General features: G+C 47.1%; 2 protein-coding genes across 2 annotated transcripts; both read right to left on the bottom strand.

Annotated features, from left to right (window-relative positions):
* Positions 1–4,336: 4,336 nt before the first annotated feature.
* LOC136534661 (uncharacterized) lies at positions 4,337–4,827 on the bottom strand. Its single transcript, XM_066527053.1, has one exon. The coding sequence runs from the start codon at positions 4,772–4,774 to the stop codon at positions 4,337–4,339; it is 438 nt and encodes a 145-aa protein (XP_066383150.1). The 5' UTR covers positions 4,775–4,827.
* Positions 4,828–6,920: 2,093 nt separating this feature from the next.
* On the bottom strand, positions 6,921–11,331 carry LOC136534660 (wall-associated receptor kinase 3-like). The gene is made up of 2 exons (XM_066527052.1): positions 10,341–11,331; positions 6,921–8,074 (listed from the first exon to the last, which is right to left on the bottom strand). The coding sequence occupies exons 1-2, from the start codon at positions 11,329–11,331 to the stop codon at positions 6,921–6,923; spliced, it is 2,145 nt and encodes a 714-aa protein (XP_066383149.1).
* Between the last annotated feature and the right edge of the window lie 12,049 nt (positions 11,332–23,380).

Genomic DNA, 23,380 nt, shown 5'->3' with positions numbered 1-23,380 from the left:
AGGCTTCGCGTGGTCAAGTAAGAGTTCGTGCTTGTTACTCTTGGTGATCGCCATCACCTAGACGGCTTGGTGGTGATTGGGAGCTTGGTGATCACCTGGCGGAGCTTGTGGGTGACCCAACTCAAGTTGTGAGCGGTTGTGGGTGATTCACCACGATGGAGTGTCAAAGAATCAACCCGTAGAGAGCACTTGATCCTTGCACGGATCAAGGGGGAGCTACACCCTTGAGCGGGTGCTCCAACGAGGACTAGTGGGGAGTGGTGACTCTCCGATACCTTGGCAAAACATCGCCGCGTTCCTCTCTCTCTCTATTTACTTTGAGCATTTACTTTGAGCATTTACTTTGAGTAATTCAATACTTATTTTTACATTCATAGAATTGCCATGATAGAGTAAGTTTAGAACATAGGTTGCAAGTCCTTTGTGCTTTAGATTAATAGAAACTCTTTTCTTGGCACAAGGGGTTAATTGGGCTAACCGTAGTCTTTAATTATTACAAGAAAATTTAGAATTAGCCCAATTCACCCCCCCCCTCTTGGGCATCTTGATCCTTTCACCTCTGAGGGGCAGGTCCAAAGGTATGTTATTGGGGATTAATCTTCTCACGTTTGATATTGGAGAAATAGAAGAAGGAGAGTTCTTTGTTAAGTTTAAGATCAGGAACAAAGATGATGGCTTCCAATGGCTACTTGTCTCTGTGTATGGTGCTGCCCAACCCAGTCTTAAAGAAAGTTTTTTGATGGAATTAGGCCACCTGTGTGCTAAGGAGTCGCTACCTATGATTTTAGGGGGTGACTTTAACATCATTAGGGGGCCAAGGGAGAAAAGCAACTCTAATTACAATGACAGATGGCCATTTCTTTTCAATGCTATCATAGACGCTTTCAATCTTAAGGAGCTAGACCTTTCGGGTAGGAAATTTACATGGGCAAATAACCTACAGAACCCGACTTTTGAAAAGTTGGACAGAATTTTAATGTCCACGGAGTGGGAATTAAAGTTCCCCAAATCATCTGTTTAGGCTTTAACCAAAGAAATCTCGGACCATACGCCGTTATTTATGGATACAAGAAATCCTTCTTCTAGTAACTCCCACCCTTACTTTAAATTTGAGCTTGGTTGGTTACTTAGAGAAGGTTTCATGGACATGGTCAAACAGATCTGGGCTAGTGTGCAGATGGGTAACACCCCTTTAGAAAGATGGCAGGCTAAATTTAGGCGGCTTCGACAATACTTAAGGGGGTGGGCGAAGAACACTGGTGGGGCATATAAAAAAGAGAAGAAAGCGTTGTTAGATAAGTTAGATGAATTAGACAAAAAAGCAGAATACATACATCTCAATGAAGAAGAAGTAAATCTTAAACATGTGTTAAATAATAGACTTGCTGATCTCCTAAGAGAAGAAGAGCTCAAATGGTACCAACGAGCTAAAATCAGGAATTTACTTGAAGGGGATGCGAATACCAAATACTTTCACTTAGTGGCATCCGGTAAACATAGGAAAACTCGGATATTCCGTTTGGAACAGGAGGAGGGGGTAATTAGTGGTGATTCTAATCTAAAAAAGTATATCACCAACTATTACAAAAACCTATTTGGTCCTTCCAAGGCACTCACCATGTTCTTGGATGAGTCACGAATTGAGGATATGCCTCAAGTATCAAATTTGGAAAATGAAATCCTAGCTGATTGCTTTACCGAGGCTGAAGTTAGGAGGGCTATTTTCCAAATGAAGCATAATACTTCCCCTGGGCCAGATGGCTTTCCAGTTGAGTTTTACCAAGTTTTCTGGGAGGTGATCAAATGTGACTTAATGGTGTTATTTGAGGACTTTCATAGGGGTGAGCTGCCTTTGCATAGTTTAAATTTTGGAACTATAATCCTGCTGCCAAAGGGTAGTGAAGCAAACAGGATAGAACAATACAGACCTATTTGTTTGCTTAATGTCAGTTTCAAAATGTTTACAAAAGTAGCCTCAAATAGAATTGCTCTTGTTGCCCAAAAAATCATTCAACCATCCCAGACAGCCTTCCTGCCGAGTAGGAATATCATGGAAGGGGCAATAATTCTTCATGAGACAATCTATGAGATGCATAGGAAGAAGCTAAATGGAGTTTTATTCAAAATAGACTTTGAGAAAGCTTACGATAAAGTCAAGTGGTCTTTTTTGCAACAGACTTTACGCATGAAAGGTTTTTCCGAAACATGGTGCAATTGGATTAAAACCTTCGTGCAGGGTGGAAATGTGGGTATAAAAATCAATGATCAGATGGGCCCTTTCTTTCAAACACAAAAGGGTCTTAGACAAGGTGACCCTTTGTCACCCGTTTTGTTTAACTTAGTGGTGGACATGTTGTCCATCTTGATTGCCAGGGCCAAAGTAAATGGGCAGGTTAATGGGGTAGTTCCACATCTTGTGGAAGATGGGTTATCTATCCTACAATATGCGGATGATACAATAATCTTCATGGACCATGATATTGAGCAAGCGACAAACATGAAACTAATTCTATGTATGTTCGAACAATTATCTAGCCTTAAGATTAACTTCCACAAAAGTGAAATTTTTTGCTTTGGTAAGGCAAAGGAGGAGGAAAATCTATATACACAATTATTTGGTTGTGAATTAGGTTCTTATCCATGCCGGTACCTTGGGCTCCCTATGCACTACAAGAAATTGAATAACACAGATTGGAAGAACATAGAGGAAAGATTTGTGAAAAAACTTAGTTGTTGGAAGGGGAAGATGTTGTCAGTTGGCGGTAGATTAGTGTTGATCAATTCTATTCTGTCTAGTCTTCCTATGTTCATGCTCTCCTTTGAGGTTCCTAAGGGGATCTTAAAGAAGCTTGAGTATTTTAGATCAAGATTTTTCTGGCAAAACGATCAACACAAGAGAAAGTATAGGTTAGTTAGATGGCCAATTATTTGCCAACCTAAGGAACAGGGGGGCCTTGGCATCCAGAGCCTAGAAATCCAAAATAAATGTCTGCTCAGTAAATGGTTGTTCAAACTTTTGAATCAAAATGGTACTTGGCAGGAACTTATTAGAAATAAGTATATTAAAAATAAGACTTTATCTCAAGTGACTAAGAAACCGGAGGACTCTCACTTCTGGATGGGTCTTATGGGGGTAAAAGAGCAGTTTCTGAGATTAGGAAGATTCAAGGTCTCGGATGGCTCCCAAATCAGGTTTTGGGAGGATCGTTGGCTAGGGGGAGCTCCTTTGAAAGAGGTTTATCCATCCCTATACAATATCGCCAGCAGGAAGCAGTCTACAGTGCTGAGGTTCTACGGTTGGTACCAATTAACATCACCTTCAGAAGAGCGTTAGTGAGAAACAAATTGTTGGATTGGCAGGACCTAATTGGTAGGATTGCGAGTATTAATTTACAGGATGGCAGGGACTCCTTTTGCTGGGACTTGAATTCTAATGGAAGGTTCTTGGTCAAATCCATGTATGCGTACCTAATAAACAATGGCCTCAAAGTCTCTCAGGACATTTGTCGTCTTAGAATTCCATTAAAAGTTAAGATCTTTATATGGTTTATGAGGATAGGGGTAATTCTAACAAAGGATAACTTAGCTAAACGAAATTGGAGGGGAAACCAAAATTGTTGTTATTGCTCTAAACTAGAGAGTATTCAACATTTGTTTTTTGATTGTGTGATGGCCAATGCCTTGTGGCGTGCTATCCATATGGTGCTTGGTTTAAAACCACCAACGAGTACATGAAATATTTTTGGTGCTTGGCACAAACAAAGTGGGAGAGAATTTAGAAGCTTGTTGCTTATAGGAGCTGCTGCATTGTGCTGGTCGCTTTGGCTTACAAGAAATGAATTAGTATTTGACAAATGCAATCCAAAATCTATTTTGCAGGTCGTGTTCAGAACCACGCACTGGCTGTGGCAGTGGGGGCTGCTACAAAGAAGTGAAGACATAAAGGAGGTTATTGTCTAAGGATGCCAGAAGCTAGAGACTGCGGCTCTGCAGTGCTCTGCTTTCTTCAGATGGCCTTATGCTCTTAGACTTAGTGTTTAGTTTTTTGGTTAAGAACTGATTTTGTGCTGTCGTCGTTGTTTTGGTCAGCTGGTACGTTGAGGGTTTTCTGTATTGAACTCGTGGCCTGATTCGTTCTTGAGGATGAAGCCGGTTGTTTAATCTACCATTATCTAAAAAAAAGGTAATAAAAGAACAAGTATCAAGCAGTGCACACTACCTATGTTGGTAACTCGATCGACGTCAAAAACTAAAAACTGCAGTTGTGTGATATATTGTGACTTGTGACACTTCAAAATTTAGTACTCCACCAGTCTATATACTAGTAGGAGCAAGTTTAGTATCCCACGCGCGTGAGCATTATGGCGAGCTGTCCGAGCTCCCTGTCGACGGCGACCTTGAGGAAGCTGCCTTCCTCGACGACCATCTGCACGGGCAGGAAGCCCAGCCCGTTGGCCACGGCGAGCATCACCTCCTTCATCTCCGCCCGGAACTCGTGCCGGTCCACCTTGCCGCTGCCGTCCCTGTCGAACCGCGCGAAAAGGCCGCGGTACAGCGCCCCGAGCTCCTCGGCCGCCACCGCGGCCTCGTCCATGCCGAAGTGCTTCTCCAGCACGCGAAGGCTCATGAGCTCCCCGGCCATCTCCGCGTAGGTGAGCAGGCCGTCGTGGTCGGCGTCCAGCGCGGCGAACCGGCCGTCCACCGAGGAATTGAAGGCGCCCTCGTCCTCCACGAAGCTCCGGACAGTGCTCCCGTCCAGGATCTCCACGCTCATCTTGGAGAGCCCTGTGCGTGTGTTCTTGGAACCTATTCGTGACTCGTGAGAGAGGAAGTCTGAGGTTGGTCTGGCTTGATGACATGCGAAGGTGAGGTGGGCCGTCTTTATAGGCCGCGAGGTCAGGAGTCAGTGGAAGCTGGAGGGTGCGTTTGGGCCGTCGACGGTTTTTGCTGGCAGGTTGGGTTGGGTCGGGCTGACGGGTTTTGACGTGGGTAAGAAGATGCTGTGGGCGCGACGGTCCGTGCAGGCTGCAGCCAGTGGAGAAAACGTGTTACGGGTCGGTGCCAATTGGGCTGTCCAGAAGCCACACACGGCTTTCGAAGTGGAAGACGGCTGACTGCTGCTTACCGTGGACGACCGGACGCCAGACGGCATTTGCTCTTGTTGGTAGGTTTATATAGGCAGAGTTTGCAATGGCCGAATAATAACCATAGTCGATCTCAAAGTCAGAAAGAAACGTCGTCTAGCACCGGTTACTGTTAAATTCACCCGGAAGTGTCTTACCCTTGGGTTAAGCTTCGAGTAAGACCTTTGAACGAACAACGGTCACAGAGAGCAAGTGGTATGGTAGTTCATCCTATTAATACTCGCATCATCAGTACAGCCCCTCCCCCCCCCCCCCCCCCCCCCCCCCCCCCCCAACCCCCACACCAAGGAGTCTTTTGTAAGGCGGCAGAAACAGTATGGGTAGAGAATCTCGTCGAGCGACGTGAAGAATAATAACGGTAGAGAGAGTTAGGACAAAAGGATAGTAGATGTGTTTTTTGACGATTAAAAGTTAGATTTCTTAATCGGTCGTGATCCTCTCGTTTATATAGAGGGATAGTCTTATCCTAGTAGAAAACATGTCTGATACGCAATCGTTAAGTTTTCCACGTTGAAAATATATCCAAAACCGATTTGTTCTGGGTCTCAGAATAGGCTGGACGGTTTTTCACTGTGTCGGGCTCTTTGGCCATTGCACGTTATAGGGAAACCGGCCTGGAGGATATGGGCAGGGCGAAGCCCAGATTTGCCCTTTCTTCGCTTGGGCTTTGATTTTTGTGGCGCCAAATATTTTCTTCTATCTCTTTGACGCCAGTAACTTATTGCTGGAGTCCAATCTCTCTATTGGCACAATTTTTATTGTCAACACCTAGCTGTCTTCAAGGTTGAAGGAAATAAATAATTATCACAGGAATCAAAAGTAAGTTTCGTGTTGATGTTCACCAATTCGGTGCTAGAACACTGGTCTTCTCAACATTTGAAATTCTAACAAGCTACCCTTAATTCAATATACAATGTTAACAAACCAGTGGCACCTTTGAGAATTGTCTCAATTTTTTTTATCAACCATAATGGAAACCTGAACACGGAAAAATGGAGAGAATAGAGCTGCTGCAGTATCCTGCTTCATCTTCGCATCAGTCAACCTTGGAACTATTTGTATTTGAAATTTGCATCTTTTTTTATGTAACAAAAGGTGATGGGCCCATACAAGCTATATATTAATACTCCCTTCAACATGAAATATAAGGAATCCTGAGTTCAAAATTTGTACCCAAATATAAGATATTTTAGGCCGTCAACCATCTCTCTCCTCAGTCTTTTTTCTTAGGAAATACTGAGACTGTTTAAACTTGATGTCACCCAAAATAGTAGACAATAACTAAGAAAAGTGACAACTGAACTACTCCATCGTAATTAGTGAGGGACAAGATAGTATTTTGCCAAACTCCTTATTTTGTTTGAAAATCACTTAGATATTTTGTATTTCAAGACGGAGGGAATATTATAAAAAAGAGTAAGGTTACAAAGAAAATAAAACAATTTGTATCTTCATTCTCAAGTGTTGTCTTTCGATACTGTTGAGCTCTGATGTGGCAAGAGTTCTTCAGAGGTACCCCTAAAAACAAGCTTCTTTAATTTTTCTTAACAACCAGGATTCATGCCACTATCTAGAGCCTATATACACATAGGACATGTTTGGATTACATCATTGATCCATGTCCTAGGCGTCTAAAATCGAACACCTAGGATCATTGAAAGAAGCACCAAGCTACATAGGGTGCAACAAACAGCCCCATAACAAAGAAGTTACGTTCCAAATGGTTATACTAGGATCTGAATAAACTAGCTGGCTTTGCCTCTTATTGTTACATGATCAACGAGGCAGGGTTGTTGATGACAAAATTTCTCTTTCCATACTATATCGCCTAGTGGTAATGTTGTCCTCCACATTTTCCATTTTTATAACCTCTACATTTTCCTGAAAACTGTTTTTTGAACTTTGGATCCCCTGAAGTCTCATCTCCACATGCCGCATTGTTGGCCTATCATCGCCCTTCATTTGCAAACACAATGCTGCTATTCCTGCCACTTGCATCACTTCATCATGTTTCCCTTCCTCGATGACCTGCGGATCTAGTATCTCACTTAGCCTTTCTTTAGACAATAACAACATAAAGTATGCTACTAGACTAACACCATCAAATGACATGTCAGCAGTTGGCTTCTTCCGAGTAAGTAGTTCCACAAGGATGACACCATAGCTGTAGACATCACTTTTTTCTGTCAACCGCTTTGTGTAGAAATACTCAGGATCAAGATACCCATAAGTTCCTTGTACAGCTGTTGTCACTCCTGTTTGATCAATAGCTAAGCCTCTAGATGCACCAAAGTCTGACACTTTCGCCGTTAGATGACCATCGATCAATATGTTGCTTGTCTTGATGTCCCTATGAACTATTGATATTGAAGCTTCAGAGTGAAGGTAGGCCAAAGAACTAGAAATTTCAAAAGCAATTCTTATACGGTCTTTCCATGGAATAGATAGGGGGCTATCAACATGAAGATGGGCATATAGTGTTCCATTTTGAATGAACTCAAAAACTAGTAGTGGAACTTCAGTCTCAAGGCAACATCCAAAAAGTTTGACAACATTTCGGTGGTTGATTTGAGAAAGGATAGCAACCTCATTTATGAAACCATCAATTTCCCTTTGGATCACAAGTTTTGACCTTTTAATTGCAACAACATGTTGATTTGAGAGTATGCCTTTATATACTGTCCCATGCCCTCCCCCTCCTAAGATGCGTGCTTTGTCAAACCTGTGTGTAGCCTCAAGCTCCTCCAAACTAAAAATCATCCTTTCGGCAATATCTTTATCTACTAACTGTTGGAGCAACAACCCTCGGTTTTGTTTGAAAAAATGTTCCCTCATTTTCTTGGCCTTCAGTTTTTTGGTTGCAAAGATTATTCCAAAAACCACAATCAAAAGGCACATACCAATGCCAACTCCGGCAGCAAATATTATCCCTGTAGATATGCAGCAAAATAATTCAATATGATGGCTTTGTAGAACAAATAAGGTGAAATATTAATTATTCTGCTAGAATCGCTGAGTTAGTATGAGGGTTGAGCAAGAATCAATTTGAATAAAAATAAGAATGTAGAATAACTTTGCTAGAAGGAGGTAGCAGGTGTTGAATTCAACGACATATAACTATATCATGTTTATTCTTTCAAAAAAATTGTACCATGTTTAATTAAATTTCCTGTATCAAAGAAGAATTATGAGTGTTGTAGTAGCCTCGTTTATGAAACCATCAATTTTCTGTATCAAAAAATATATACGATGCTTACAATTAAACTATAAATAACGCCAATAGGTTATAATACTTAAGTCAAAATGTAACAAATTTATTAACTAATAAAATAGCAACTTACATAATTTTTGTCAATGTACTATTAAATCAACTTAAAATGCATTATTAGTGTCATACTAGCATATTGAGTAATTTATATGTAGATTTAAGGTGTTCTTTTCGTTTCTTTTAGTTTACTTTTAATAATGTATAATAGAAATGGATATTTCAGATAAAAATTAGAGTTTTACTTTTTATCTTTCATAACGTCATATCTGAGTAATTTTCTAATTTAGATGTAATTTATGTTATTGAGCTCTCACGATTTTCAGCCTATGCGCATGTGCTCTCTAGAATTCAAACCCATCACCTCAAGGCTCGAACAAGCCTTTGTTACCATCCACTACATGTCTATTAATTGCAAATTGTAACAAAAGAACCTTCCCTGGGATACTTTTGATGGAAACACGTCTTTACGACTCTTCTCTAGAAAACTTTTTAAAAGATGCCCCCTATGACATATCTCTAGGAATAAAAAGAAACCAAACCTTTAGTCTTCAATAGATAGAGAGTTTGTAACAAATATTTGATCCCATAGATCTGCAAATTTTTAAATCTCATTGAACTCTATAAATTTGCTATAAAGTTTCTCATTATTCGATTTTATTTGAAAAAGTTATAATTTATTTATGTGGTAACTATTTCTAGATACGGCCCACATTACAAACCTGTCTTAGAAAATCGATTTATAAGATCGGTTCATAAAAGCGTGGGTTACCTTAGTAACCACCCCTAAAAATCTCTTGAAATGATTATTCAGTATTCCCTCCATTACAAATAGTAAGTGATTTTAGCTGTCTTAAGTTAAATCTGTCTAATTTTAACAAAAATGTATAGAAAAAATATATTAACATCTGCAATATCACATAAATAAATTATCATAATGTATTTTTTTATGTTGTAAAATAATACATTCTCTCTATAATTTTTTGTTGTAAATGTTTGGTTAAAGAAAATTGATTAAGAATAAAACTTAATGACTTACAAGGGTCTTCTTCATAAAAAACCGCACAGTTCCTCCTAGGTTGGATCTTGTTTTGTTTATAACGAGTATCTCCAAGAGTTTCCAAAACTCACTTCCAATCTTGATTGTTTGGGAGGACTAAAAAAACTGCTCTCCAATACCATATCTCTACTCTCAGTCTTTCCGCACTAGAGAAAATCGACCCAATCCCGCAAAAATATATGCACGTATCGATCGACCAATCTAAAGGTGGAAGGACATGGGAAAACAACAAGGAGTAGGACAGGGTTCCCAATTCAATGCATATGAAAGAAATAAAATATAAAAGTGGTTAAGGTGATTTGCAAAGAGTCCAGGATTCCCGATGCAAAATTGTCTAGGAGCTGGATTTTAGAAACTTCTTGAGAAATACAACAAATATGCATCCATTTTTTTAGCTACTTGAAAACCTCATTGATTTACCAATTAATTTTTTGGGCATCTCCAATAGTTCTAAAAAATCAGTTAGTAAACCAATAAGTTTTACATGTGGCTAAAGAAAGTTGGGAGCATATTTGTTGAGTTTCTCCAACAGTTTTTAAAATCCCGTTTTTAAAATATAGAAGACAATTTTACATCAGGAATCTCACACACCAACCACTTTTATACTTTCTTTCTCTTTTCTGCATTTACATTAAGAACTCTGTCCTTCTCCGTATTCCTTCCCACGTCCTTCTACCTTCGGATTGTCCGACCGATACGCACATGTATATTTCCACGTACTTAGGTCGATTTTCTCAAGTAAGGAAAGATTAGAAGTTGAGGTAAGAGTTGTTAGAGAGCATTTTTTTTTTGAATTTTGCTAAAGAATCAAGATTGGGAGTGTCTTGGTGATGCTCTTACAGGGGAGCTAGTGTCTGGTTATTAAACTTACCAGCTCGAAGACGACGTCCATTTCGTGGGCGCTCGCATCCATCTCTCACGTAGGGGTTGCCTTGGTAGCCGCGCTGGCACCGGCAGACGTAGCCGTGGGCGCTGCCAACAGCGGAGTTGACGCACTCGCTGTGCTTGCTGATGCAGACATAGTGAGATCCCTGCGCCGCTTCCTCGCACGTCGACGAGTTATCGAACGCCCAGTCCAGGATGGCCGGGATCACTATTCCACTCGCGTGCCCTACGGCGAGCAGCGACATCTTGAGCATGAACCGGTTATTCCCGTCGTGCCACCACTCGCGCGCCACGGCGACGACGCTCGCGTCCGCCGCAATCCACCGCGACGACGTCGTTGAATTTGAACTCGAACATCCTGCGGTTCTCATCTTACCCGTCCACCGGAACTGGGCACGGAAAGACGTGAGGCCGCCCGTCGGGATGGGCACCTCGCAGCAGCCGTAGCCGTCGCACCTGCCGTGCCGTATCTTCTGCGGCGTGTCCTCGGGGCAGGAGGACGAGCACGTGTTGAACGGTCGATCGTCAGCCTCCGGCGGCGTCCACGACGAGGCGTTGAAGCCGCACCCGGTGTGGACGAGGCGGTTCCAGGCCGCGGACAGCACGTACGGCCGGCCGGCGGGGAGGACGGTGATCGGCGTCATGGTCGTGTTGCAGACGTTGAAGAACCACACCTTGCTGCTGATGAGCACCGTGCTGTTCTGCACGGATATGTGCAGCACCTGCCGCTCGTCGCCGAGGCCGCTGCCCAGAAACAGCTTCGGTTCATGGCCATTATTCGAAGAGTTGCAGGTTACCAAGAAGCCCGGACGATGGTAGCAGTCGGGGGTGGTGCCGAAGGGGTAGGGGATGTCGACGCTGCCGCATTTGCTCTCACAGCCGGGCAACGCGATGTTCGCCGCTGGAGCATCAGCTGCTACGGTGGTCGTTGCCACCGCCACCAGCAGCGCAACTACAACGAGAAGAAGACAAGGCATATCGTCGTAGGCTTCTAGTTCTGGCTAAGTAAGACATGTCTTTCAAAAGACAGTGCGGTGCTGTATTTGTAGGGGAATAGCCTGTCTTCAACGGGAGATCCACGAGGAGACCCAAATCTAAAATGGATCTCCAACAGAATACCTATAAGATCTATTTTGGGTGTTAGGAGAGATATAACCCAAATTTGAGTATCCTCTTTCCTGTAGACCTATTTGTAAAAATGATTCTCTTTTGAGTCTTGTTTTTGGAGAAAACAAAAAAATAGGTATTGAACTCTTTACCTGTAGCCTTATCCAAACATGGAATGGGTCTTGTATTTTGGGTAGCGATTGTTGGAGACAGTCTAACTAGTGTCTTCAGGTCAAACCGTCAAAGGCACTTCATCCGTACAAAAAATAACTGCACATCTTGTCTTTTGTTGATTAGATTTTATAGAAAATATTATTAACATTTATATCTTCTGAAAGCATCTCCAAGAGTTTTGAAACCCCAATTCTAATCTTGATTTTTTTTGTAAGATAAAAAAAAGCGATCTCCAACAACTCCGTGTCTCAACTTCCAATGTTTCTCCACTAAATCGGCCCAAGGGTGCAGAAAATATACATGCATGTATTGATCGGCCAATCCACGGCTAAAACGTGAGGAAGAATAAAGAGTAGGATATGATGCTCAATTTAAATGTACAAAAGAAAAAGGAAATATAAACGTGGTTTGTCTTCTATATTTTATAGAAGCAAGTTTTTTTTTTTAAAATTGTTGTCGAATAAATATACTCATAACTTTTTTTAGCCACTTGAAAAATTCAATGATTTACACCAACTGTTTTGTAGGAACTATTTGAGATGCTCTAATATATTTGTTATGAAAATATGTTTCACTATTAAATCTAAGATACTTATTACACATCATAAATATTAGTTTTCTTATGTATATTTAGTTAAAAATTAAAAATGATTCATCCAAAAGCAAGAGATACAATTATTTTGGGACATGTAAGTTGTACAGTGCTGCGGCCTCTCTTTAAGTCCTTCATTACATGTCAATTTTGAGCCGAGGCCTCCCGGCCGGGCGCCGGCTCATGCTTTCATGCATGACCGTTTTCTAGTAGACTAGTACTGACACCGTTCAATCAAATATATATATGTGTCGAGTACTATAAAACGGGGTACCCCGAGCGTATATCAAAAGAATCACTTAAACCCCATCAATAACAGAGCCAAAGGGTAAGCCATTTGTTAAACCCCGGCCTCGTCCGAGCCCGCCAGCTCTCCGCCTCGCTCCTGGCCTCGCACGGGAGGTCTCGGCGGCCTGCCGAACCTCTGCCTCGCGCAAGGCCTCGCACAGAGGGCCTCGACGGGGAACCGATTCTCCGTCCCGCCCGAGGCCCCGCGCGTAAAGCCTCGGACGAGATGACGGTTCTCCGTCTCGCTCGAAGCCGGCTCGGTAACAACCCGTCGCTTTCGCCTCGACCAGTCTCCCCGACAGCGCGTCGCGTCCCATTAATGCGTCAACCACTTCCGCAATCTCAGCCGGACGACGGCTCGACACCGTAGAATGACCGACGGGACAGGAGGTCGCATCAACGCCATACTAACCAGGACCGAGCACGGCTAGGGTTACCGGCCACTGTGTTCCGGTGTTGTGCCCACGATCAGCGCCTGCATTACACTGTGCCACGTAACCCCCGCCCCAGAGACAACGCGGCATGGGGAGTCTAGTCCGGGTCATCATAGCCTCGGAATCAGCGTACGAGATCAACTGTTCCCTCCGAGCCTCGGCAATCTACATCAGGGTCTCGGCAATCTCGGGATTCACGTCTGTCGAGACCCCCACGATGGCTCGGCCTCGGCACCAACTGAGCCTCGGCTTCTCACGCTGTCAACACACAGTGACCAGCACGCCGACCGCCACGCCCGCTTCAAGGTAACACTGGAGCTCCCACGACGCACAGGATCGGATGTGACCAGCGCGTCGCCCCAGTACTTCAAGGACGAGACCACTCCGTCGCCCACGTCGCCACAGTAACAGGCTACAGGGCTCGGACATGCCGCCTCCGTTCGCACGACGCCGTGTAGCTAGCGCATGTGTCACCCTTGTCCCCCCTTTAACTATAAAAGGGAGGGATCAGGGCCGTTTCTAGGGAGAGACGAATGATTAGGCCTATGCCCACGCAACGAACTCACGCATGAACACACAGACGAACGCTCGAGTTTCCCCGCTGTCTGAGATCAACATCTCAAGCAATCCACGCCACTCCACGTAGAGACCTGGGACTAGCTCCCTCTCTCGCCCTGCTTGTAACCCCCTACTACGAGCACTTCGGTGCAAGGAATACAAGATCGATCTCTCAAACTAGACGTAGGGTGCTCATTACCCAAACCAGTATAAGCCTTGTGTCTCTTTGCATCACCATCCGGGATTTGGAACACGCAGTACAAATTTACTAGTTGGTTGAGGGCCCGCCGGTCCGAAACACCGACAGTTGGCGCGCTAGGTAGGGGCCTCTGCATGTCAGCTTCATCATCCCAACAAGTTCCAGATGGCAGACCCCGTACAACCCCTGCGTCTCTGCACGGTGGTCTGGTTTGGGAGCCTAGAGTTCATGTCTCTAGGGCACGAGTACGACATGGTACTCCTCACACCCTAAGCCCCGCCTGCCGATGACGACATCACGCACCCACAGCCTAGGTGCAGGCGGCGCCCGGGCGGCCTCTCTCGTCGCGCTCACTAGGCACGACACGAGCGGGGCCACGCCGACACCACGCGAACCCAGGGCGACACGCCGCGCTCCGCCGGTATCCCATGCCCAGCTGTTGGCACAAGGTCCCTGGTTGGGGACCTGTCTGGCCTGAGCCTGGACGAGGGAAAGACACCGGTGGCGTGCGGCAACGCCCCGTCGCCAAGCTCTGCCCCGCCACCTCCCGAGGAGCCGGCTCCGGCGATGCAGAACCCAGCGATGGCACCATCTCCGTACCCCTTCGGGTTGAGAAATGTCGCCGCCTCCTATGCTTATGCCTACGCTTCCACTCACGCAGAGCCCTCGGGACACCACCAACGTTTCGCCCTCGACTTCGGTACCTCGACTTCGACTCACTCCCACGCCGACTCCTCGGAGGTAGACGAGGCGTGGGCCAGAGCGGATTTCTCCGGGCTTCGCGACCCTGAAGCCATGCGTCGCTTCCTCGCCGCGAGTGACTATTGCTTCGACTACTCTGACTCTAACGGCGAAGGTACTTACGATCCCACTCGTGAGTGCTTCCACGTCGGACTCAGGATGCCAAGCACAGGCAATGAGGACGAGGGGGCAGGCAACCGTACTCCGCTTTGCCAGGGAACGGGCGATGCCACGCCCTCACGCATTGTCCCACCGGCAGCGTGGAACGAGAACCTTGCCCTCGGACAACTTCAACGCCCGGACCTGGAACAGCTCCGTGAGCTTCAGGCCAAGGTCAAGCAAGATCGACTCCTTCTACAACAGCTCCGAAACACTCTCGAGCAGGAGCAGCAGGGCCACGGTGACGACGGAGGAGCCCGGCAGCGGGCTCACGACGTCCACCACTGCATCAACGACGACGAAGGGGGCGATCATCCCCCAATCTTCAATTGCGCTAGCCAGAATGTCACGGCTGCGGTGATGCTAGTGCGCGTGATGCCCAAGCCCTCTACCACGGAGGGGCAACGGGTTCGCGGCGAGCTCCGGGATCTCCTCGAGACCGCCGCGGTGCAGTAGGCCGAGAGTTCCGCCTCCCGGCGGCATGGAGCCGCCTCGGACCTCCCCTCGGCACCGCATCGGCAGGATAGGGAGGCCTCGGTTCGTCCTGAGCCCGCTCGGGTGCCGACAATCAATAGGGTCCCCTAGCTGCACGACCGCCTCGACAACCGACGCGAGGCACGAGACGACCACGAGGTGGTCAGCAGGCGATGACGCCATGACAATGAGGGGCCCGCCCGTGGTTACCATCCACACCGCGGCGGCCGCTACGACAGTGGGGAGGACCATAGCCCCTCTCCTGAACCGCCCGACCCTTGAGTTTTTAGCAGGGCCATCCGCAGCGCTCAGTTTCCAGTCCGGTTTCGCCAACCGGCCAACCTCATGAAGTATAGCGGCGAGACCAATCCCAAACTTTGGCTTGCCGATTACCGCCTGGCATGTCAGCTAGGCGGCGTGGACGATGACCTGCTCATCATCCGCAACCTCCCCTTGCTCTTGTCGGACTCGGCACGAGCCTGGCTCGAACACCTTCCCCCCTCACAGATCCACGACTGTCGTGACTTGGTTAGGATCTTCGTCGGGAATTTCCAGGGCACATACGTGCGCCCTGGAAACTCCTGGGACCTTAAGAGCTGTCGCCAGAAACCGGACGAGTCTCTCTGAGACTTCATCCGGCGCTTCTCCAAACAGTGCACCGAGTTGCCCAGCGTCGACGACTCAGAAATCGTCCAGGCTTTCCTCTCTGGCACCACCTGCCGAGACTTGGTCTGAGAGTTAGGCCAGAACGTGCCGCGCTCAGCTGCCACGCTCCTCGACATCGCCACCAACTTCGCCTCGGGCAAAGAGGCAGTTGGGGCCATCTTCCCCGACAATGACGCCAAAGGGAAACGGAGGGATGAGGCCAACGAGGCCTCGGCTCCCCGCCTCCCCAGGAAAAAGGAAAAGGGTCGCTAGGGGAAGCAGGAGATCCTCGAGGTTGATCTAGTCGTGGCCGCGGAGTGCAAGAATCCCCGAGGCCCCAGGGGCCCCGGGCTCTTCGACAACATGCTGAAGAAGCCCTACCCTTATCACCAGGGCCCGGTGAGGCACGCCCTCAAGGATTGCACCATGCTCCGGCATTATTACGCCAAGCTCGGGCTCCCTGACGATGATGCCAAGAAGAAGGGCGCCGGCGACCGGGACGATGACAAGGATGAAGGGTTCCCCGAGGTGCACAACGCCTTCATGATCTTTGGCGGACCCTCGGTGTGCCTTACGGCGCGCCAGCGAAAGAGGAAACGCCGAGAGGTTTTCTCGGTTAAGGTGGCCACTCCCCGATACCTCGACTGGTCTCGGGAAGCAATCACCTTTGATTGGGATGACCACCCTGACCATGTCCCGAATCCTGGGCAGTACCCACTTGTTGTCAACCCGATCATCGGCAACACCCGACTCACCAAGGTGTTGATGGACGGAGGCAGCGGCCTCAACAGCTTCAGGCAAAATAGAGTAAGGGTTAGTAGAGATCGAGGGTTAGGGTTAGGGATTGAGCAAGGGTTAAGTCGATGGTGACTTACCTTCAAAGCTAAAGCACCAGATTCGCCGGCGAGGTCGACGATGAGGGACGGATAGGGCGAGGAAACCGACGGATCTGGCGAGGAAACCGATGAATCCGGCGAGGTCGACGATGGATCCGGCGAGGATGAAGTGAGATCAAGGGTTAGGGTTAGGGATTGAGCAAGTGTTAGGGTTAGGGATTGTGCCTATGCCGACCAGCGGTGGCTCCAGAGGCCATCGGAGAGCGAGAAAAAGAGAGGAAGTCAGAGGCGAGAGAGGAGAGCGAGTCACCGACACGGCAACGCCGACTCGCCGAGAGAGGAGCGGGCGAGACGTCGCTACGGGGGAGAGCTGAGAGCAAATGAATTATGGCGACGGAGCGAGATGCGGCTGGCCGGCCGAGATGAGTTTTATACCCCCTATTCCAACAGCCGGATCCAACGGTCTGATTGGAGCGAGGTCGGAGATCTGATGGATCTGACGAGGAAGCCGACGGATCCGGCGAGGTCAACGACGGATCCGGCAAGGATGAAGCGAGATCAAGGGTTAGGGATTGAGCAAGGGTTAGGGTTAGGGATTGTGCTAGTGCCGGCCAGCAGTGGCTCCAGAGGCCACCGGAGAGCGAGAAGAAGAGTGGAAGTCGGAGGTGAGAGAGGAGAGCGAGTCGCCGACGCGGCGGCGCCGACTCGCCGAGAGAGGAGAGCGAGGCGAGAGAGGAGCGGTCGAGACGATGCTGCGGGGGAGAGTTGAGAGTGAGAGCAAATGAATTGGGGCGATGGAGCGAGACACGGCCGGCTGGCCAGGACGGGTTTTATACCCCCTATTCCAACGACCAGATCCAACGGTCCGATGGGAGCGAGGCGGGAGATCTAACGGTGCCGAGCCGTGCCGCTGTCGGGCCGGCCCATATAGCGTGCCTTGCCCGTGCCGGCACTACGGGACAGAATGATGGCCTAGACACGGCACTAAGGCTGGGCCGTGCCAGGCACTGGCACGATGGCCGTCGGGCCGGGCCGTTCCTGGGCCGTGCTACTTAGTGCCGTGCTTGGGCTGGCCCGTAGTGCCCGGGCCAAATGGCCAACTATAAGCATGGTTGGGTTGGTGGCAGACCGCGGAGAAAAAGGGGATTCCTCCTAGATTCATACCACAAATTAAAGCTAGCTTAGATGCAGCAGGGTCCCTACGCGGGAAGGAAGTTGTCGCGTAGTTGTGTTGTGGTGCACGTACCATGGGGACACATTTCGTTGAACGGGCGACGCACACTGCTGACTGTTGAGTGCTCGTGTTGCCTCCCATGCCACAGTGCTCGACTACCACGGAGACAACGATGCATTTTTTCCTGTCATGCTGCAAGTTCCCCGAGATCAAATTGCACTGTTTACACCAGTCCAGAAATAAACAGAGCAAATTTAATGCCAACAGTGAGAAGGGCGACATCGCGACGACTTGTTGGCCGTCAGTCAAGCCTCCTAGTCCCAGCCCCACCCACACACGCTTTCCTGTTCGCTTGATCGTATCAGTCATGATATAATTTTTTTCTCTCACAACAAAACAACATTAGTCGGCTTATAACGATCAGGGTATTTAATTTTGTCCAGCGATGGAAGGAGCAATGACGAAAACGCAATTGATTAGTATATATAGTGATGGTTTCTTCAGCGATGGCACGTTACAAATATCAAATGTAGGAGCAAAAGGCATACTCTACACTGTATACTTGAGAGGACAACAAATACCTGGAGCTCTGCTCGATCTGCGTACTGCATCGACTTCATCCCTTGTGCCAGTATGCCAGGCAAATAGGCCTCCCCTTCTCTTTATCTCCTCTGAACGGAGTAATGTGTTGTCTTTGCAAATGATGAACTTTTTTTAAATAATATTTTTTAAATAATAATTGCAAATATAGCATTTGGATAAAAGAATTGTAGATGTGATATCCTGTCGGCTGCTGGAGGCCCAATAGGACACATGTCGGCTGCTGGAGGCCCGATAGGACACATATCGGCAGCCCAGAAGCCGAGAGGGCCACGTATAGGACAGTGGGGGACCTGTCGGCCGTCCGATGGTGGGCGATAGGCTCCTGTTGGCCAGCGGAAGGCCGACAGGAGCTAAAACATCAAGCCCCCACGTGCGCTCTCTCTCCCCCTCATTGGCGCCGTGCTGCCGCCGCCCCCGACCCGGCCCACGGGCTGCTCGTCGGCGGCTGTGAAGGTAAGGTTTTTTTAATTTAGATTTTCTTTTTTTAGTTACTTTATTAGTTAGTTTAGTTAATTAGATTAGTTAGTTAGTTTAGTTTTACGGTTAGTTTAGTTGTAGATTAGGGTTTGTTTTAGGGTTAGGGTTAGTTTAGTTTGATTTAGTTTTTTTAGTTAGTTTAATTTAGTTTAGTTAGATTACTTAGTATATTTAGTTAGTTTAGTTAATTAGATTAGTTAGTTAGTTTAGTTTTAGGGTCACTTTTTGCCCCTATTTTATTGGAGGTCTTATAATTTTACCCTTATTTTGGAATCAAATGTTGAGGCTATATTTTGACAGATTTGACAAGGATTTCAACGACAAACTTGAGACAATTTGTGTACATTTTAAATCTGGGCGGAACTTTGACACTTTTTTTTGACTGTGTCCACCAATTCAGAGCAAACATAGAGAGGCCATGGTGCAGCCCGGCCCCATGACATTGGGGCTGCCCTTGATCCCTAGCACCTTGTCGCTCCACTCGCCGGAGAAGATGTCAGTTTCAAGTCTCAGTGATCGCTGCACGCTCGCGAAAACACCGGCACCTTGGCCAGCACGACGTTGAAGCTCGGAATGGTAGAAGAAGTCATCTAGGGCATGTTTGGTTCGAAGCCTCGACAACTTGCCTGACAAAAAGTGTTGTCTGGGAGTGGCCTGAAAATTTGATGCAATCTGCCTGACTAGGCAAACTTGAGAATGGTATATTTGGTTGAAAGCCTGTGCTTGAGAAAGTTAATAGTAGAAAACTTTCTAACTTACATCTAATTGATTTTGTTATACACTTTGATTATACCATTAAATGGTAATACATCAATTAATCTAGCAAGAAACATATTCGGATTAGATTTTTTTTTTTCAAATTTTTTTATGAAGTATTTAATGTAGTCATGTAAAAAAAAATATGCAAGAAAATCATGATAAAGTTGTATAATATTGTGATGTGTATATATTCTAATATTCACGTAGTCTAAAAGCTAACACAGGTTGCTTTATCTTCTATTTATATATGTCTCCTTCTCTCCCAATCATGATGGCGCAGGGTCACTGGCCCAGGCAATCATGCTGCAACGTCCTGGCAGTCGATTTCGATAGCCTGGCCGCAGGCAGATGTTGCCTCGTAGGCAACTTTGCAGGGCTCCAAGCAAACACCGTACAGGCAGGGTCAGGCAACAGTTTTTTCAGGCAATCTCAGCCCAGGCTGGTAACCAAACAAGCCCCGTGCCACTAGACTCTGCGCGCGCAAGCCACGTGCTGCCTTTCTCCGCGCCTGGCCTCACGAGCTCATCTGACCGCCCTGTGTTTGTGTGTGCCCCAGCTCATCTACCCGTCACACGAGCCTAGCCGGCTGACCGCCACACGCATCCGCCGGGTGAGCCCACCCGGCCGTGCGAGGGAGCGCTGCGCCACCTCGGATTCTCAACCCGGCCGTTCCAGTCCTCTAGCCATCCAGCGCCATCGCGGAGACGATCTCTAGGACAGCACAGGACAGTGGGGGACCTGTCGGCCAGAGGAAGGCCGACAGGAGCTAAAACATCAGGCCCCCGCGCACGCTCTCTCTCTCCCCCTCGCAGGCGCCGGTGCGCCACCCTTAATAAATGAAATTATGAAGAAAATAAACCATCCCCAGTCTAACGAACATTGGCCAACGCTACAGTATGATGACACTACTTCACTGTCCCTTGCAAGCCGACAGGCTCTCTCCCCCTCGCAGGCGCGGTGCCACCGTCGCCCCCCACCCGGGTGGCAGGCTGCTCAGCGGCGGCTGTGAAGGTAAGTTTTTTTTTAATTTAGATTTTTTAGTTACTTTATTAGTTAGTTTAGTTAATTAGATTAGTTAGTTAGTTTAGTTTTAGGGTCAGTTTTAGTTGTAGATTTGGGTTTGTTTTAGGTTAGGGTTAGTTTAGTTTGATTTATTTTTTTAGTTAGTTTAATTTAGTTTAGTTAGATTACTTAATATATTTAGTTAGTTTAGTTAATTAGATTAGTTAGTTAGTTTAGTTTTAGGGTATTTTTTTAGGGTCAGTTTTAGTTGTAGATTAGGGTTACGGTTAGTTTAGTTTGATTTTGTGTTTTAGTTAGTTTAATTTAGTTTAGTTAGATTACTTAGTATATTTAGTTAGTTTAGTTAATTAGATTAGTTAGTTAGTATAGTTTTAGGGTTAGTTTTAGTTGTAGAGTAGGGTTTGTAAGATTCTCTAAGTTTGTGAGATTCTCTAAGTTATGGTGTATGTTATATGTCTGGAAAAGGAGATAAAATATTTTTAGTGTTGCTCGAAAAGTGGTAAAGTTTTTTGCGTGGTAATGGTTGTGTTCGGGAAAGGTATTGAGTGCTAAGACAGCATCAAATAGTGTACTCGGGTGCTGTGTTGTCGAGGGGCCTGTCGGCTGACCAAAAGCCGACAGGACATGTGGGCCCTGTAGCGACCGGCGGGGCTGTTGTCGGTGCTGACAGGTCGGCGTCGGCTGCCGCGTGAGCCTTATCGGCTGCTGACATGCCGACATGGGACCTGTAGACCTTTCAGCGGCCGACAGGGGCTCTGTTGGCCGTCCAGTGGCCGACAGGATGCTATACCTGCAATAAATGAATAACATCTTATAGATTTGCAATGATCATTTAGAAAAATATTATTTTAAAAAAATTCTGCAAATGATCACGTGCTGCGTTGTTCTTCGGGGCAAGAGAGAAGCAACCAAGAGTGATTGACAGAATCTGTCTTTGGTCAACCGGCAAGACAATGTTTCTTTTTTTTTCTAAACAAAAGAGGACTATATATATATATATATATATATATATATATATATATATATATATATATATATATATATATTTTTTTTTTTCTACTCCTAGGGAGTAGTTACTCCCACAGAGTGTGGGTTCTCTTCTCTACAAACGAGATGGGCATCAGGTTGATTATAGGATTACATGAGTGGATCTGGTAAGAAAATAAATCGGTCCTATTTTTTAGCTATTGCTGTTGGATCCAACAGATACAACTCATTTATTCGCGACGTCTACCTGAGTCGAAGAGACGGAGGCCAGCCCATACGGGAGGCGTGCCGGGCGGCGGCGGCCCGACTGGCGGCGCAAGGCCACCCACTCCAACGGCGGCTTGCTTGGATCTGCGCGCGGCCTCCACATCAAGCGACAACATCTTCATCATCGGCGCCGGCCATGCTTGCGACCGCGCCCCTCCCCCTCTGATGGCGGCGGCGACAGGCTCCCAACACCACATATGGCCCTGGCAACGCACGGCCTGACCCGCAGGCACGGCATCAGCCCCACCCCACTCCTTCACTGACCGGCGGTGCGCAGCCCCGCCCCTTCCCCGACCCGCGGCGGCGCGATGTCGCTCCCCTTCACCGACCTTCGGTGAGACTCGGCAATGGCCGTGACGGGAAGGCAAGGGCGGCAAGGTTGGGAGATCACACGTCCTCTCCGTCGGCATCCTCCCCCAGCGGCAGTGCGGCACTGGAGCAGCATGGAGGCAGGGCACTGCTGCGGCCAGCCTATGGCTTTGGATTGCGCAGAAACAGGTTGGCCACCGGCTGGGTTGCACACTTGTTGCCTGCCTTACTACCGTGTCCACGGCCCTTGAGACATGCGACGGTGGCGGCGGCTTCGCTCTAGTAGGCGGCCATGGCGTGCATGCTGGCCTATAATCGAAGATCCTGATGCGGCGTTCATTCACCGGTGCATTAAATCAAGTTTTGAGATCTCCCGCTCTTTCTATTGGATTTATTTGTTTGTCCCTAATCCTAGCTAATCTCCTGAGTATATGGATATACTGTTTCAAGTACAAAAGTATGCAAATATACACATTTTTCTAATTGAAGTATGCACCCACGCGCGCTGATGCCTGTCGGCCGTCAGATGGCCGATAGGGCCTGTCGGCCAGCCAAAGGCCGACATGAGCTCAGACATCAGGCCCCCACGCGCGCTCTCTCTCCCCCTCGCAGGCGCCGTGCCGCCGCCGCCCCGCACCCGGCCCGCGGGCTGCTCTTCGGTGGCTGTGAAGGTAACATTTTTTTAATTTAGATTTTCTTTTTTTAGTTACTTTATTAGTTAGTTTAGTTAATTAGATTAGTTAGTTAGTTTAGTTTTAGGGTCAGTTTTAGTTGTAGATTAGGGTTTGTTTTAGGGTTAGGGTTAGTTTAGTCTGATTTAGTTGTTTTAGTTAGTTTAATTTAGTTTAGTTAGATTACTTAGTATATTTAGTTAGTTTAGTTAATTAGATTAGTTAGTTAGTTTAGTTTTAGGGTCTTTTTTTAGGGTCAGTTTTAGTTGTAGATTAGGGTTTGTTTTAGGGTTAGGGTCAGTTTAGTTTGATTTTGTTTTTCTTTAGTTCGTTTAATTTAGTTTAGTTAGAGTACTTAGTATACTCCGACTGGAGCGCTCGCTTCGGTCTCCAGCCCGCCTCCGGACGGCCCCTCTGATCGGAAGGCTTGGCCAAACACCACTTCCAACTCTGACCCAGTCTCCGACCGGGGGTGCACCGAACCCCTGCTCACTGCTCTCCTCCGACCGTCGCGATTAGAGCCAACTAGGACCCACCGACCGGGGACGT

Source organism: Miscanthus floridulus, unplaced genomic scaffold (assembly GCF_019320115.1).
Source record: "Miscanthus floridulus cultivar M001 unplaced genomic scaffold, ASM1932011v1 os_2151_1_2, whole genome shotgun sequence".
Classification (NCBI taxonomy): domain Eukaryota; kingdom Viridiplantae; phylum Streptophyta; class Magnoliopsida; order Poales; family Poaceae; genus Miscanthus; species Miscanthus floridulus.
The sequence above is the reverse complement of the archived record's forward strand: the minus strand, read 5'-3'. Positions and strand labels throughout refer to the sequence as shown.